A 13,440-nucleotide genomic window follows, 5' to 3' on the forward strand; every position below is an offset into this window, starting at 1 on the left:
TAATAAATTATATATTAGCAATTTTAAGTAGAGATTTTATTTTTTTCTTTCTATTTTTCATACTTAGACTTAGGGCAGCCTGAATATTGCCAAATTTTCTTTCTATTTTTTTCTTATAATATTGCCAATTTTGTTAATCTTCTTTTAAGTACCACAGCTAACTGTGTGAATCACACTTCAAAATCGGTACAGTTTTTAAAGTTCTTTCAGATAAAATATAACTCATAAAAAGTAGCTATAATTTTATTATTTTGTTGTTCAAATAATTAGAGTTTAATATAAAAAAAAATTACGGATGAAATGCAAGAATTCGTCATTACTATTTAAGGAAAAAAATTGAAGCTTTTGGATTAAATATATGTCTTACTTCAAATTATAAAAAAATAATTAAGGATTATCTTAAAAGTAAACTAATTTAAGAACTAAAGAATGTAAATAAATAAATAAAATTGAATTGTTGGGAATGGATATGGCATGGTTCTCATGATCTATCAGTGACAATTAATAATATCAGAAATTAAACCAAAAAAGAAAATTACACTGTACAAGTTTGAAATGTAGTCATGACAGAAAGGAATGGACCCTCTTCTAAACGTGGGGGAAGGGAACAATGAAAGAATCACAATCTCCATTTTACTCAACCTGAGAAGTCGTGGCTCGTGAGAATTTCATTTAGACTTCAGATGATTGTTTTACGGACAACAATTGTCAGTTTATTAAGTTTCTTATGCATGTGTCTTTGAAAAGCAGCTGATAAAATGGCTTTCAAGCGAGGCATTCTGGGAAAACAGATGTATGTACTGATCGACTTAAATGTTGTTCATTCGTAGATGAAATAGGCAATGACATGAACCATTAAATCCGCAGATAGCCTCCTCTGTCTTGATCTCCCATTCTCAATGATCTCCTCAGCAATGACTTCCTGTTCAGTGACCAGTTTCTTCTCAGAGCCCTCTTATTTCGCCATGCAGCAGCTATACGAGTATAAAGGGCTGGGAAAATGAAACAGAGAAGTACAAGAAATAACATTGCAACGCAGAGTAAGATGACATTGCGAAAACCATCTTTTAGTTCTGGGGCATTTTGACCTGTCCATGGAACTCCTCCAACATTCATGCCAAAGACTGCAATCACAGTTCAAGAATAACAAAATCAAACCAGTATGGAATGGTCGGTGGACATTGATAAAAAAAAGTTCATAACAAATATACTATGATTAAGCATTTGTGGTTAATAAGAGTTGACCATTGGACGGAGTGCTTATGGAGTTTCAGTGAGACACCAGTAAATATCCGTGCAAAAATCTTTTAACCTGTTTGGTTTCATGTTTACAGGCAAAAAATCACATCCAAACTAATTAATTAGCTTTTCCATCAAAGGAAAAACGGACGCGGTTTTTTATTAAAACTGACATGAATCTGAGCATGCAATTTGTTGTGGACTATGGACCATGATTGTGTACTTCTATAAACAAGTAAAAATTAGTGATGTGTAATCGTAAAGGAGAAAAGTTGCTTAAAATGTCAGATTAAGATGTGAGGTTTGAGAGAAAAGTTTGTTTCGTAGTGAAGTGAACAATAAAATTAAGTTTTGCATGATGGCGGGACCAACTTAAAACATTCTCTAAAAGGAAGTTAACTCTAACTGAATCCTTACGGTGAAACATTATCTCCACTTATAAATATTTTGGCATTATATGCCGTCAAAGTAAGATTTGAATTTGTCTCTCTCAATAGTGTCCAATACTAGAGAAGACTCTAATACTGTTATAGATTTAAATCTAACTCAACCCTACAAAACCAATTTATTTGATGAAAATTATTCCTTCTTATATACAATATTTTCTTGTTATCTCGATATGGAATTTAAGTTTTTCCAAACACATGTAAAGAAACAAGAAAAAGAAAGAAACCGGGTTGAGATGCTCTAACCTCCTGTTACTATCGACAAAGGGAGGAATATTATTGAAAGGAAAGAGAGATAATACAGCTTCCTGTTTATTTGCTCCGATTGCCAGCTGTCTAAACCGGCCTGAATTGCTGTGACACGATTTACTATAAACCCTACATTCTCCTTCATCCTCCTTAACCTTCCAATTAGTTCTTCGAGGGAGTTAAGATCATCACTGGCAAACCATTTTTTTGAAGAACATTTTTCTTTGACTCGGAGATATACTTGCTCTCCATGGGCAATCACCTGAATAGAGTTTAATTAAAACAAAACCAAAAGGAAGTTTAGTTCATACAAATAAATTTTGATTCGATAAATATGAGAACATATCAGATGGAAACAGTCATGTCATTCCAATCATGGTAACAGTACTAATTAATGTAATTTGTTATATATGCTGACAACCTGCTCTTTCCTTCTTCATTTTCCACCCTAATACAATAAAGCAGAATCATTTTCCAGTAGCAATTATGTTTACATAAAGTCTTACTATTTTTAATTTTGAAAGTAATTTTAAGAAAGGAGTTAGAATTGTGACAAAAGGAAGATGAACACCCTATTTTCCTGCATGCAGAATGAAAGGCGTAACTATCTTTTTATACCTCCCCTCTTCCAGATCTATCTGCATCTCTGAATTCAAAAGACAATTCTATCCTGATGCCAATGAATATACTATGATATGACGATGAAATTGACAACCCTTATGTCTGGATCACAAAAAATAAGATGTTTAATTATTCATGATCAACCAATGAATATGCTTTCTACAAGAGGGAATGAACAGATGAGTGAAGTATCACCTGCAAGAGACGCTGCAAATTAATATGCAGTTTGGGGAATCTTCTGTCATCTAGCATTTGTTTCTTCAGAGCATAACCACCTACAATACGCAGAACAATTGTTCCTTACTCAATTCTATAAAACCATTTCAAAATATAGCACATCGAGGAAGTTGTCTAGAAGAAACTTCCACAAAACATCTTGGAAGCAGAAATTTAAGTTTACTATAACCAGCTATACAAGGAATTACTTCCCTCTTTTCACCTTTTGGCTAGGGGAAGGAGGAGTAAACAACTAACAATTTGATGTCCATCAAAAACAGTCACTTCCTGTCAAACACTATGCTCTAAAAGGTATCCACTTAGCCTCCTCATTGCATAGTAATGGGCAAAACATTTAAAGATACGAATAATTTGCCAAGCATATGATAACCTCAAACACTACACTTAACAAAAGGAGGCACCAGGATGCATGTGCAAGGATGGCAATGCCATATTTTGGAGTCAAAATATATTAAGTGAGCCTTGAAATGTATGGGCAAACACACACACATATAGGTTTTCACAAAATCAGTAATCATATTACCATTAACTAAACGTATGCCTAAATACTGCGAAAAAATATGAACCAAATCTTTTGAACTTCACACAAAATTTGGTGAAATACATGGATTTCACCCAAAAAAACGTTTGTTATTCATTTCTCTTTTCCCGATAAATAGTTAGTAATTTGCGTCATCTGATTAATAATCCATTGAGATACAATCCCAATCCCTATGTAGTGGGTACTGCTACTACATGGACTTTACTCAAAATAAAAAGTGTGTTGTTTACATTTCTCTTTAACTGATAATTAGTTAGTAATTTGTTCCGTTAGATTAATAATCCATTGAGATCAATGCAAGAATGAACAAGCCCACAATGAAAAGACTAGTAGTGCACCATATAGAATATTTCGAAGGAGAAGCATCATTAAGATACTAGATAAAGAAATCATTTAATTCAGTTAACAGACATGGAAAAATAAAATCAGAAAGAGGCTTTGGGGTAACGCTTTTATTTGGCAACTTGGTTTCTTTCATCTCTTCTCATGCACAAATATAACAACTTATATTTGTAGAATGAAATCAGAGGTAAAAATATCAAACAAATCAATCATCAGAAACTTCAAAATGTCATCTGCTAGACAATTTTGACTCTTCTATACTAGAATGGCCACAGAGTATGTCTAAATTCACATCAGTGTTTTTTCCAAGTCAGTTTACAGAAAGTTAAAAACTGAGGCATTCTTTCAGGAATCAGGAATAGAACAAATTTGCTACTGAAACTCTGAAGAGTACTGAAAGTTGAGAACATATAGGGAGGGCGAGGATCAGGAGAGTATAATGAAAATTACCTTTATCCAAGTCCAGCTCCACAGAGTCCAACTCCATCTCAAGCTTAGTCACAAGATCTTGAAGCTGATCTACATGTGTGTCAATTATGTGAACTACAAGATTTGAGACAGATCTGGGCACAGGGTTGTCAGCTTCCTCAGAGTGATTCATAGTCAATAAGAATTCAAGAACATGCTCCTTAATAACTATACCCCCTCTTTCCCCCTGCTGACCTCTTAAAGAAGAGGAACTTTCGAGACTAGGAATCTCTGATAGAAGAGATTCACCCACGCGTGAGAAGCCTAACCTGGGAACACGTCCCAATGACACGGTAATTACTGAATGTTCACTAACTCTAGCAGCAATCCTAAATGTGAAGTCACTGGAGGGAGGACCAGGCGAATTAACACGGAAGACAAGCGCCCCATCTACATGTGCACAAAAGGGTCCGTTGCTAACAAGTGAAAGAATGTCTTGGAGTTTCAATGGGGGGCAGAAAACACCAATCAGGTCTTCTGCAGATTGTGACAACTTCTGATTTCCTTTCGGTAATTCCACATGGTACCAAGAAAACTCCTTCCCTCTACCTTCCCGTAACTCCAGTTCCTTCTCTTTTTTCTGAAAAAGGTCTGCCAGATCCCAATCCTTGTTATAAAAGTTCCCGGTGCCGTCAAATATATAAGCCCTCTTCCTCACCAAGCCTGCAGGATTGCCAGGGTAGACACGGCGATCCCTGAGAGGAACCCGTGCAGAAGTTTCACTGTCCTCGCCCAACCCATTCTCGTTAACTCTATGCTGAGCTAGTTCCATGAACCTTCTGCAGCTACCCTGAATACCCTCCCAACAAATGAACAAAAAATTAAATGTGCTGAACAGCTTGATCCAGAACCCCCCAACTTAGAGACTCAATTTTCCTATCTCATAAACTTGACATTGAAAATCTCACGTCCTTTAGAACAACCTACAAGCAATGGATGCGAGATTATTCGCAGTCTCGAAACCAAAGTCAACAAATACAACGCAATCCAATTAATTGACACAAACCCAAATTGGTTGGAAGTAAGGTACACCTAGAATTGTATACAAACATCCAACAACCCCCAATACGTCGGTTCGCAATAATCTTCTAACAAAACCCACCAAGTTCACAACGAACCAAACCCTGAACCAAATTTGCAGTCTTTCAGATTCTACTCAACTCAGCAAAGTAACACAACCAAATTAAAAGAAAAAAAAAACATATATATACTGGAGAAGAAATGCATTACCTCGTTGAATTCCCAGATTATGAAACTATGAATGAATTTCCAAAAACCTCAAACGTTGAAACTGGCTAAAGCGAAAGCGACTTAGTATTGAAAAGTTCAAAAGGTTTTAAGGGTATTATTTATTCCTTTTTTAGGTAACGACAGAGGGGATTTGAGAACAATAAGCTAATTAAGTAGTACCAGAATATGAATTGTAATGTAGAATAGTTGAGGTTCTTGGAAACTTCCCTTTGTTATGAAAATTCAATTCTTATCTGTCTTCGGTAGCAGTTATGATGAACTCCCAGATTTGGCATTCTTTTTAAAATTGAAATTTTGTGCAAAGTAAGATTAGTTTTTTATAGTTTATACCTTATTTAGTATAATATTAAACATTAGTTTATCCGAATTCGCCTAGGGACACAAGTCATTGTCTCATCTCATCCCGGATTTACAAGCTATTTCATATGATTCCACTCAATGAAATTAAACTCGAATAATTTATTTCATAAATATTTTATTTTGAGAGCGTCAAAATTTTTATCGAAACATATAAATTTTGTTGAGATACTAAATATATAAAAAATATTTTAAATTATACATTAAATTTTATACACATAAAGAAAAAATTGGGAAGGTAAAAGCACATTTCAATCCAAAAAAATCCGTCCTTCTTGAGTATATTGATAAATAATAACTTATTCCTTAATTTTATTTTTTATTCGGATTTAAATTTATTTTTATTTTCAATAATTTGTTAAGATATAATTTTGGGAGGTGAGTTTGACGTGTAAAGTCGTTATTAAAACATATTTTATTTATTATTAAAAAATAATTTATTGATCATCCTCTTTAAATGTCAAGTTACATGATCTTTTTCTGCCCTAAAATAACTTAATCCGTTCCTGTAATTTCGAATTTTATAAAAAATCTATCCCTCAATTTTCTAAAATTGAAATAATTATTCCATGATTATTAATTAATATGTTAACTCTTATATTCAACTTCGTTGTTAATATTTTATGTTAATAACTTATCAACATGAAACTTAAATGTTGTTGTTATTATTATTTTACGTTAAGCAGTGATTGACACGATTACAACTGACAGACATGCACATTTTTCTATAAAAATTGGATAGTATAATAATAGATCAAGAAATTTTGTGAAATTAAAGAATTAAATGTATATTTAAACATTTTACATAAATTAAAGTTATACATTCACAAAATTATAAGATAAAATGAATTTACATTTCGTATTAATTTAGTTATATTTAATGATGCGATATTTTTTACTGTTAAGTTAATTTGCTTAGCATATTAGTCATCATATTATTAACTATGATATATTTGTTAACTTAAATACTATGATATACTTTTTAAAATCTATGTTAGCAACAACAAAATTCTACAACTTTTACTTTTTCATATCTACCTTAATATCCTTGTAAAATAAAATATAGTATTATGTTTTTGCTATATTTAAACACACAATATACTCATTCGTTATGATTTTCTAGTTGTATCAAATCTTCCTACTTTGAAGGCTGATATTTTTCATTTAAGTCCAAGTATTTATAGATCTAAAATATAGTTGTTAATACACTTTAACACCGAAGTCAAATATTTATGAAAAAATCACAAAAAATGTAATTATGAATGCATAACTTCACCAATATTATTTATAATATCTTTATCGTAGAGTTTTGATGTGAACTTATATTATGTAGGTTATTATCTATCATGTGTTTTTTTAGAGTTTTACTAACATGACTTGTTCACCAAATCTTTAATTAATCATATTAACCTTAAATTGGTTTCTACATTTTAATTTATATTTATTGTTTGATAATAATTTTTATATACATCTGTCTATTTTTATTGCATGTACTGTTACATTTATAGGAAAAAAAATTGTTATGTAAAATGGAAAAAATCTGAATTACACCGAAATATAATTAACGATAGTTTGTTTTGTTTAGTAAACGTGAACAGTACCTTTGTTATGTATTTTTTACGTACTTTTTATTATGGATGAAAAGTTTAGGAATCTGTAGATTGAGTTTTTATTAAATGAATGTTTTACATCATATTTTAATATAAATAACTATAACAAGAAATTTAAAATTCTGTTATAAATAAAATGTAAGCAGATTGTACTTCTCATTGGCAATGTATTAATGAATAAAAAATAAATCGTATTAAGAAAAAAAATCACAAATAAAGTAGATTTTGATTATTTTCTATCAAAGGAATCACCAATACGTTTATGCAACATATAAATAAAGTAAATTAAACTGATTGGGTTTTGTCTAAATGTTGCACAGATAGTTTTTTCTTATTGGATGCTAAATATGTTAAATTATATTGTTTCATACAGATATACACATAATTACAATTTTTTATCTTATAATATCACACCTACTTAATTATAAATTCCATGTCATGATAAATTCTAGTTATAATTCTGTACCTTGGAATATATTTTTAAGTAACAATGAAAGGTGCGCTGAATAAATGTGATAAACAGATTTTCACTAACATTTATCTCATTTTTTACAGCTTAATACCTGCACATAATTTTTAATTTAAATAATGTAAATATGAATTTATTTCAAAATTCATTTAAATATTCATCACTTTATTAATTTTGAGTACTTGTAAAATCAGAGTCTAGTTAAAATTTAAGTTTGGAAACGTAATTGTTTTAGTTTTGTTATTAAAATATTTTTACTCAGTCAAAGATATTCAAACTCGATGTAGTATTTAAATATTTTAAAACAAGTACAAAGATATCATACAAGATTTTCAACTTAAAAGATATTATTAACAAAAATACTCAAAAATTAATTTTATTTAATTTATTCATGTAATTTTTCATCATAATTTGTAAAATAATAACCATACTAAAATTAATAAAAACTGTGAACATTATTGTTGCCGAAATGCCAAATTGGTGGTTAATACAGGCCTCAACCATTAATTGGGCTAATAATGAAAAAAAATTGTTGAGACTATTTGGGCCTTGAGCTTTGCAATAGTCTTCGGGTGTTGCTTCCTCCACCACCCCAAGTGCTCCTGTATCTTCCCATTATTTTTTTTTTATTCTAAAAATACTCTACACATTTTCACTATTTTCTTTTATTTTAAAAATATCCTACACCTTCCCACTATCCTCAATAATCTTTAGATTTGAACTTGTGATATATTGCAAAATATAAAATTCAGAAAAACTTCAATATTAGTGCTTCTATCACTTCCACTTTATAAACTTAAAAGTTAGATGCAAATATAAAATAATAAACATAATAATATTAATAGTAAATAATAATAATATATTATTATTATATACTAACTTTATAATAACGAAATAACTAAATAAATTCCAAATATTTAACAAATAACTTTTCTTTTATATTTTAAGTATTTAATAATATTTTTATATTATTTATCTAATAAATTAAATACTTTATTCAAGTTATTTGAGTCATGTAAATAATATTCAAGTTATTTTACATTTTGCAATATATCCCAAATTCAAATCTGAGCCATGTAAATGCTCCATTAATGCAGAGAGAGAAAGAGAAAGATCGTTGAGAATATAAATGTTCTATTAATGCAGAGAAAGAAAGAGAAAGATTGTTGAGGATAGTGGGAAGATGTAGGGTATTTTTGGAATAAAAAAAAATAGTAAAGAGGTGTAGAATATTTTTGGAATAAATGAAAATAATGAGGAGATGCAGGAGCACTTGGGGTGGTGGAGGAAGCAACACATAGTCTTCTTATGGTCACAGTAACAAGTTTCCAGCTTGTGTATTGTGATGTAGGGAGATTACTTTCTGCACCACCGTATTTTCTTTACGCATTGCATAAATCCAAAGACTTTCAACTTTTATTAAAAAAATATTCTAAATTATACAATTCATGAGTTTTTTATTTATTTTCAGAATATTTAATATGTAATATATTTTACTTTTGGAAATTTTGTGACTCGTACCATCAAAATTATCTCTAACATTCAAATTATGTAATTCAAATATTTTTTTGTTATTAAATTGTGTAATTTATAAATATATTTTACATCAAAGCTTTCCAAATACACAATATAAAAGTCATTTTTTTCACAAGAAAAACTTATAGATAATGTAATATCTAACTGTCTTTTCAATTACTACTTTATTATATCATATTAATTATATTATTTATATTCATATAATAATTAACTATTCATTTTTTTATATATAAAAAATAGATAATCGATTATATATGTATATAGAGAGAACTGGAAAATCAAATATTTATACATATAAATAAAATGAAATAATAAATTTCACAATCATTCTTCTTTTTCTTTTCGAATCATAGAATCTCTTTTTGAGCCAAAAATATAAGGGTAAGAACGTAATTGATGTAGGAATGATATTTATTTTATACATGGATCGGATGGAAGTATTATATTCATTCGAAAAAATAAATTAATATATAATTTATTAATTTAAATTTAGTAAAAATTAAAATAATTTTATAATTTATTCAAAATTAAAAAAAAATTATATTATATTTTTTAATTTTATTTAATTTTTATTTTAAAATTTTATAAAATATATTTTTAAATATTTTTTGATATCCACGTTTATTTGCTAATTTTAAAATATTGGTGAATATATTTTAAATGAATATCACAAATATGGACAAATTTTTTTATTATAGTTTAGATAGACAATATTGACGATAACGAGTTGTCATTTTTATTTTTAATTTATTTTACTTGTACTAATAATATTTTAAAATCAAATCGGGATTGAGAAAATATGCCCACTTACTTTGTTTAAGTTTTCTCAAATTGTATTATAATGTATTTTTTCATATATTAATAGCTTTTATTATTATGTAGTTTTTATCTTTTTAACACTATCAAATAGAATGAATTATTTGCGAGTAGTTTTCATTGGAAAAAAAATGTCATTAAAAATCTAATTCAAAGTGTGAATGATTCCCAATTTTTTCTATGAATAGACTTTTAGAGAGTGAAAAGGACCATCGGAGGGTCAGCATTGAAATTGATATCAATCAAAAACGTGTTTCAGTATATCACTTTAAAATTTGTCAAATAGTATTTAATTATACTTGAAAAGTATACATTTTAATTAAAGTTCCGTTTTTTAAATAATAAAAGGAACCCTTAAATTTTTAAAATAAATTCGATTGATAAAACTTAAATTTTAAATTCATTTTAATTTCACAAAATTTATTCTAAAATAAGGTTTGTATTTATTTATATTTTGTAAATTAATTTATTTTTAATTAAATAAAAATTTCAATACATTTTTTTACATTGAAGCATACATATTTTGAATACGAAATTTAAATTAATAAATAATTCGATAACAAATAAATTGATAAATTTAATAAATTAAAATTTTTATTAAAATAATTTTTAATATTATGTTAAATATTAAATTTTAAATTCAACTTAATTATAAATAACAAACTTATAAAATCGATATTTACATCCATCCATCTACATGTTATAAACTAATTTTTGACAATCATAATAACTAATGCTGAATTGGTATTTCTTGAGAATGATAATTTGCACGAGCATACAATATTAATCACTTATCAAATAAAAAAAAATAAAACTAATAATGTTAATTTGGTAAAATTCAAGTGCTCCCCAGATATTCTCGAAGGTCAATAAACATCTTATATAATTTATATACATCATTCTGATCAGAAAACATATGTTTTGTGTATAATACCAGATGCATACTAAACTTATTGACTTACATTTTATCTGTATCAAGGAATAGATTGTTTGGATACGGAAAAAGGTGAAAATAAATTAACGTAAGATAATGGGTATAGACTCATCTACTAAAAAAATAATAAAAAACAAATTCATGATACCTATATATATCTATAACGTTCTTCATTTCAAATAATGAAATTGGCATGGAATATAATCACTTTACGACTTTTGTCTTTGCTGCACCTTTTCTGATATCACAATTTCATTATACCATGATTTTTTTAGAATTTCATTTAGCAGCTAAAAAAACAGTTATTTTATTTTTCTGAACCTGAAAAAATATATATTTTCATGTAAATGAAGAAAAAAAATGATGATAAAAATAATAAATTTTACTATTCAATAAGATATATATTTAATTTTTCTATATTAGTCACTTTTAACTCTGTTTTTTTTTTTTTGTTTTTCTTTTAAAACCAGTGTATCCTTTAACGACTTTGATAAATATGATGATTGTCTTTATATATTTTTGTATCCATTACTTAGTTTATTCTAAGAGCATTTTTAGTGCAATGTATTATTTTGAGATCTTAAGTTTGTTTTTTTATTTTTTCGGAAAGCACTTCGTGTCATATAAGATACAAAATCTTATTTAATTTTGTTTTAACCGAACATTTCAATTCAGTAAAATCATAACATTATCCATATTTTCTAGTCTTATTATTGTCTTAAAATGATTGATTAAGAAATGAATGGTTTAATTAGAAATAGTATGAGATTATTGAGATATAATTTAAAAGTAGAAAAAAGAGATCACACATATTTTTATCAATGATAAAAGTATCTTAAATATTGAAAAAAATATATTTGGAATTATTATTTTTTATTTTATTTATATATTGTGTTTATACATGCCTATATATTTTTAGTTAAGTGTCTAATTTTTTATTTTTTCTTAACAATAGTGGCATAAAGGGTTAGTTTTGACGGCATCTATGGACTAATATCCTTAATATGTACGCTAATCAAGTGGTGCTCACATGAAGCATTTATATACATGCAAAGTCCAAATTGGTGTCTCAATTTTTTTTAATATTTTTAATTCAACATTTAAAAATATATAAATTTATTTGTGATATTATCTTAATATTTTTGAATTAATAATTTTCATAATATTACTTCTTATCATATATGTCATGCTCATAACTTAATAGCTTAATATTACAACTAACATATTCATTAAATATTAATATTAAAACTGAAAAAAAATTAGTATTAACAATAGCCATGATAAAAATATGATTTTACTTTTTATTCTTTGGGTTAAATATGTTTTTAGTTCCTAAACTATTGGCCGTTTTTTGTTTTCGTTCCTCTTTCAAAATAAGGTACAATTGTTAAAAATATGGTAGTTTTCGAGGACTAAAACCAAATTTTTGAAGAGTAAAACTAGAGTTTCGAAAAAAAATGAAGACCAAATTGTACCTTATTTTGAAAGAGTGACGAAAATCAGAAACTGTTAATAATTTAGGGACTAAAAACATATTTAACCCTTATTCTTTTAGTTATAACACTTATTATATTTTTAAAAAATATACGTTTTAAACGTAAGGTGTTTATCCTTATTTTTTTAAGTACATTAATATTTTTCTATTAACAGTGTCAACTTGAAACAATTTTAGGAACAGAGCATATTTATTTTACAATAGCAAATTTCTAGTTGGAACGATTTTGGAAATATAAAAACCCGTGAGTTATCGTTTAAAGGCAACTTCACTGGAAAGAAACTTTTGGTGAAATAGAGTAAAGGAATCATGCGTTTACATGTGCTGACCGCGTATATGCATAAAGCCACTTGCCATAATCTTACCAAAAAAATAACCCATTTGGCCGATAAAGTTGAAAAACAAGTAGCACACAATCCAAAAGATATTCATTCCTTTTGGGATCATACAAAAGATAATATTTTCCAATAAGTATTTTTAGATGTATCGTATGTGCGTATGATCTCCACACATGTGGTGATGAAAGCGACAAACTAGACTGTTGCAGTTTTAAATAATCTTTAATCAAATTTATTAGTCTTAGTTATGGGATGATAGACCATAATTAGGTTATTATTACAAGTTTATTTAGGTAATTATAAATTCAGGTAAAAAGTAAAAAAAAATATGTAATTATATTTATTATGAATTCTTGATTAATTAGATTACTAACTTTAAGTAGCAATACTCTCATTCGTACAATAAAATTAATTAAAAACATTCAAATAACCTAAACGAAAAAAGTGTGAAAAAATGTTTTTTAAGTATAATCGCTTCTGTACCTAAAACA

The 13,440-nt window shown here is 27.7% G+C and overlaps 1 protein-coding gene across 4 annotated transcripts; it reads right to left on the reverse strand.

The window, feature by feature from the left end:
• Positions 1-432: 432 nt before the first annotated feature.
• On the reverse strand, positions 433-5,672 carry LOC124831122 (Magnesium transporter CorA-like family protein). Of its 4 annotated transcripts, none has more exons than XM_088115319.1 (6): positions 5,374-5,672; positions 5,176-5,267; positions 4,126-5,066; positions 2,751-2,830; positions 1,932-2,196; positions 433-1,124 (listed from the first exon to the last, which is right to left on the reverse strand). In XM_088115319.1, exons 3-6 carry the CDS (start codon positions 4,913-4,915, stop codon positions 856-858), a joined length of 1,404 nt encoding a protein of 467 aa, XP_087971445.1. In that variant the 5' UTR covers positions 4,916-5,066; positions 5,176-5,267; positions 5,374-5,672; the 3' UTR covers positions 433-855. The 4 variants fall into 4 exon arrangements, with proteins under 4 accessions (XP_087971445.1, XP_087971444.1, XP_047160976.1 ...); XM_088115318.1 differs by having other exon boundaries at positions 5,150-5,267; XM_047305020.2 differs by lacking the exon at positions 5,176-5,267.
• Between the last annotated feature and the right edge of the window lie 7,768 nt (positions 5,673-13,440).

This window comes from Vigna umbellata, chromosome 5 (assembly GCF_029865625.1).
Source record: "Vigna umbellata cultivar VRB3 chromosome 5, Vumbellata_1.0, whole genome shotgun sequence".
Taxonomy (NCBI): domain Eukaryota; kingdom Viridiplantae; phylum Streptophyta; class Magnoliopsida; order Fabales; family Fabaceae; genus Vigna; species Vigna umbellata.

What these genes read in the sequence shown, in the direction of transcription:
- LOC124831122 (XM_047305020.2), bottom strand. Translation starts at nt 4,915, where the DNA reads ATGGAACTAGCTCAGCATAGAGTTAACGAGAATGGGTTGGGCGAGGAC. An exon ending in GGAGCTGGACTTGGATAAAG is followed by an intron (nt 2,831 to 4,125) that starts GTAATTTTCATT and finishes TGCGTATTGTAG; the next exon opens with GTGGTTATGCTCTGAAGAAA. An exon ending in ATTTGCAGCGTCTCTTGCAG is followed by an intron (nt 2,197 to 2,750) that starts GTGATACTTCAC and finishes AACTCTATTCAG; the next exon opens with GTGATTGCCCATGGAGAGCA.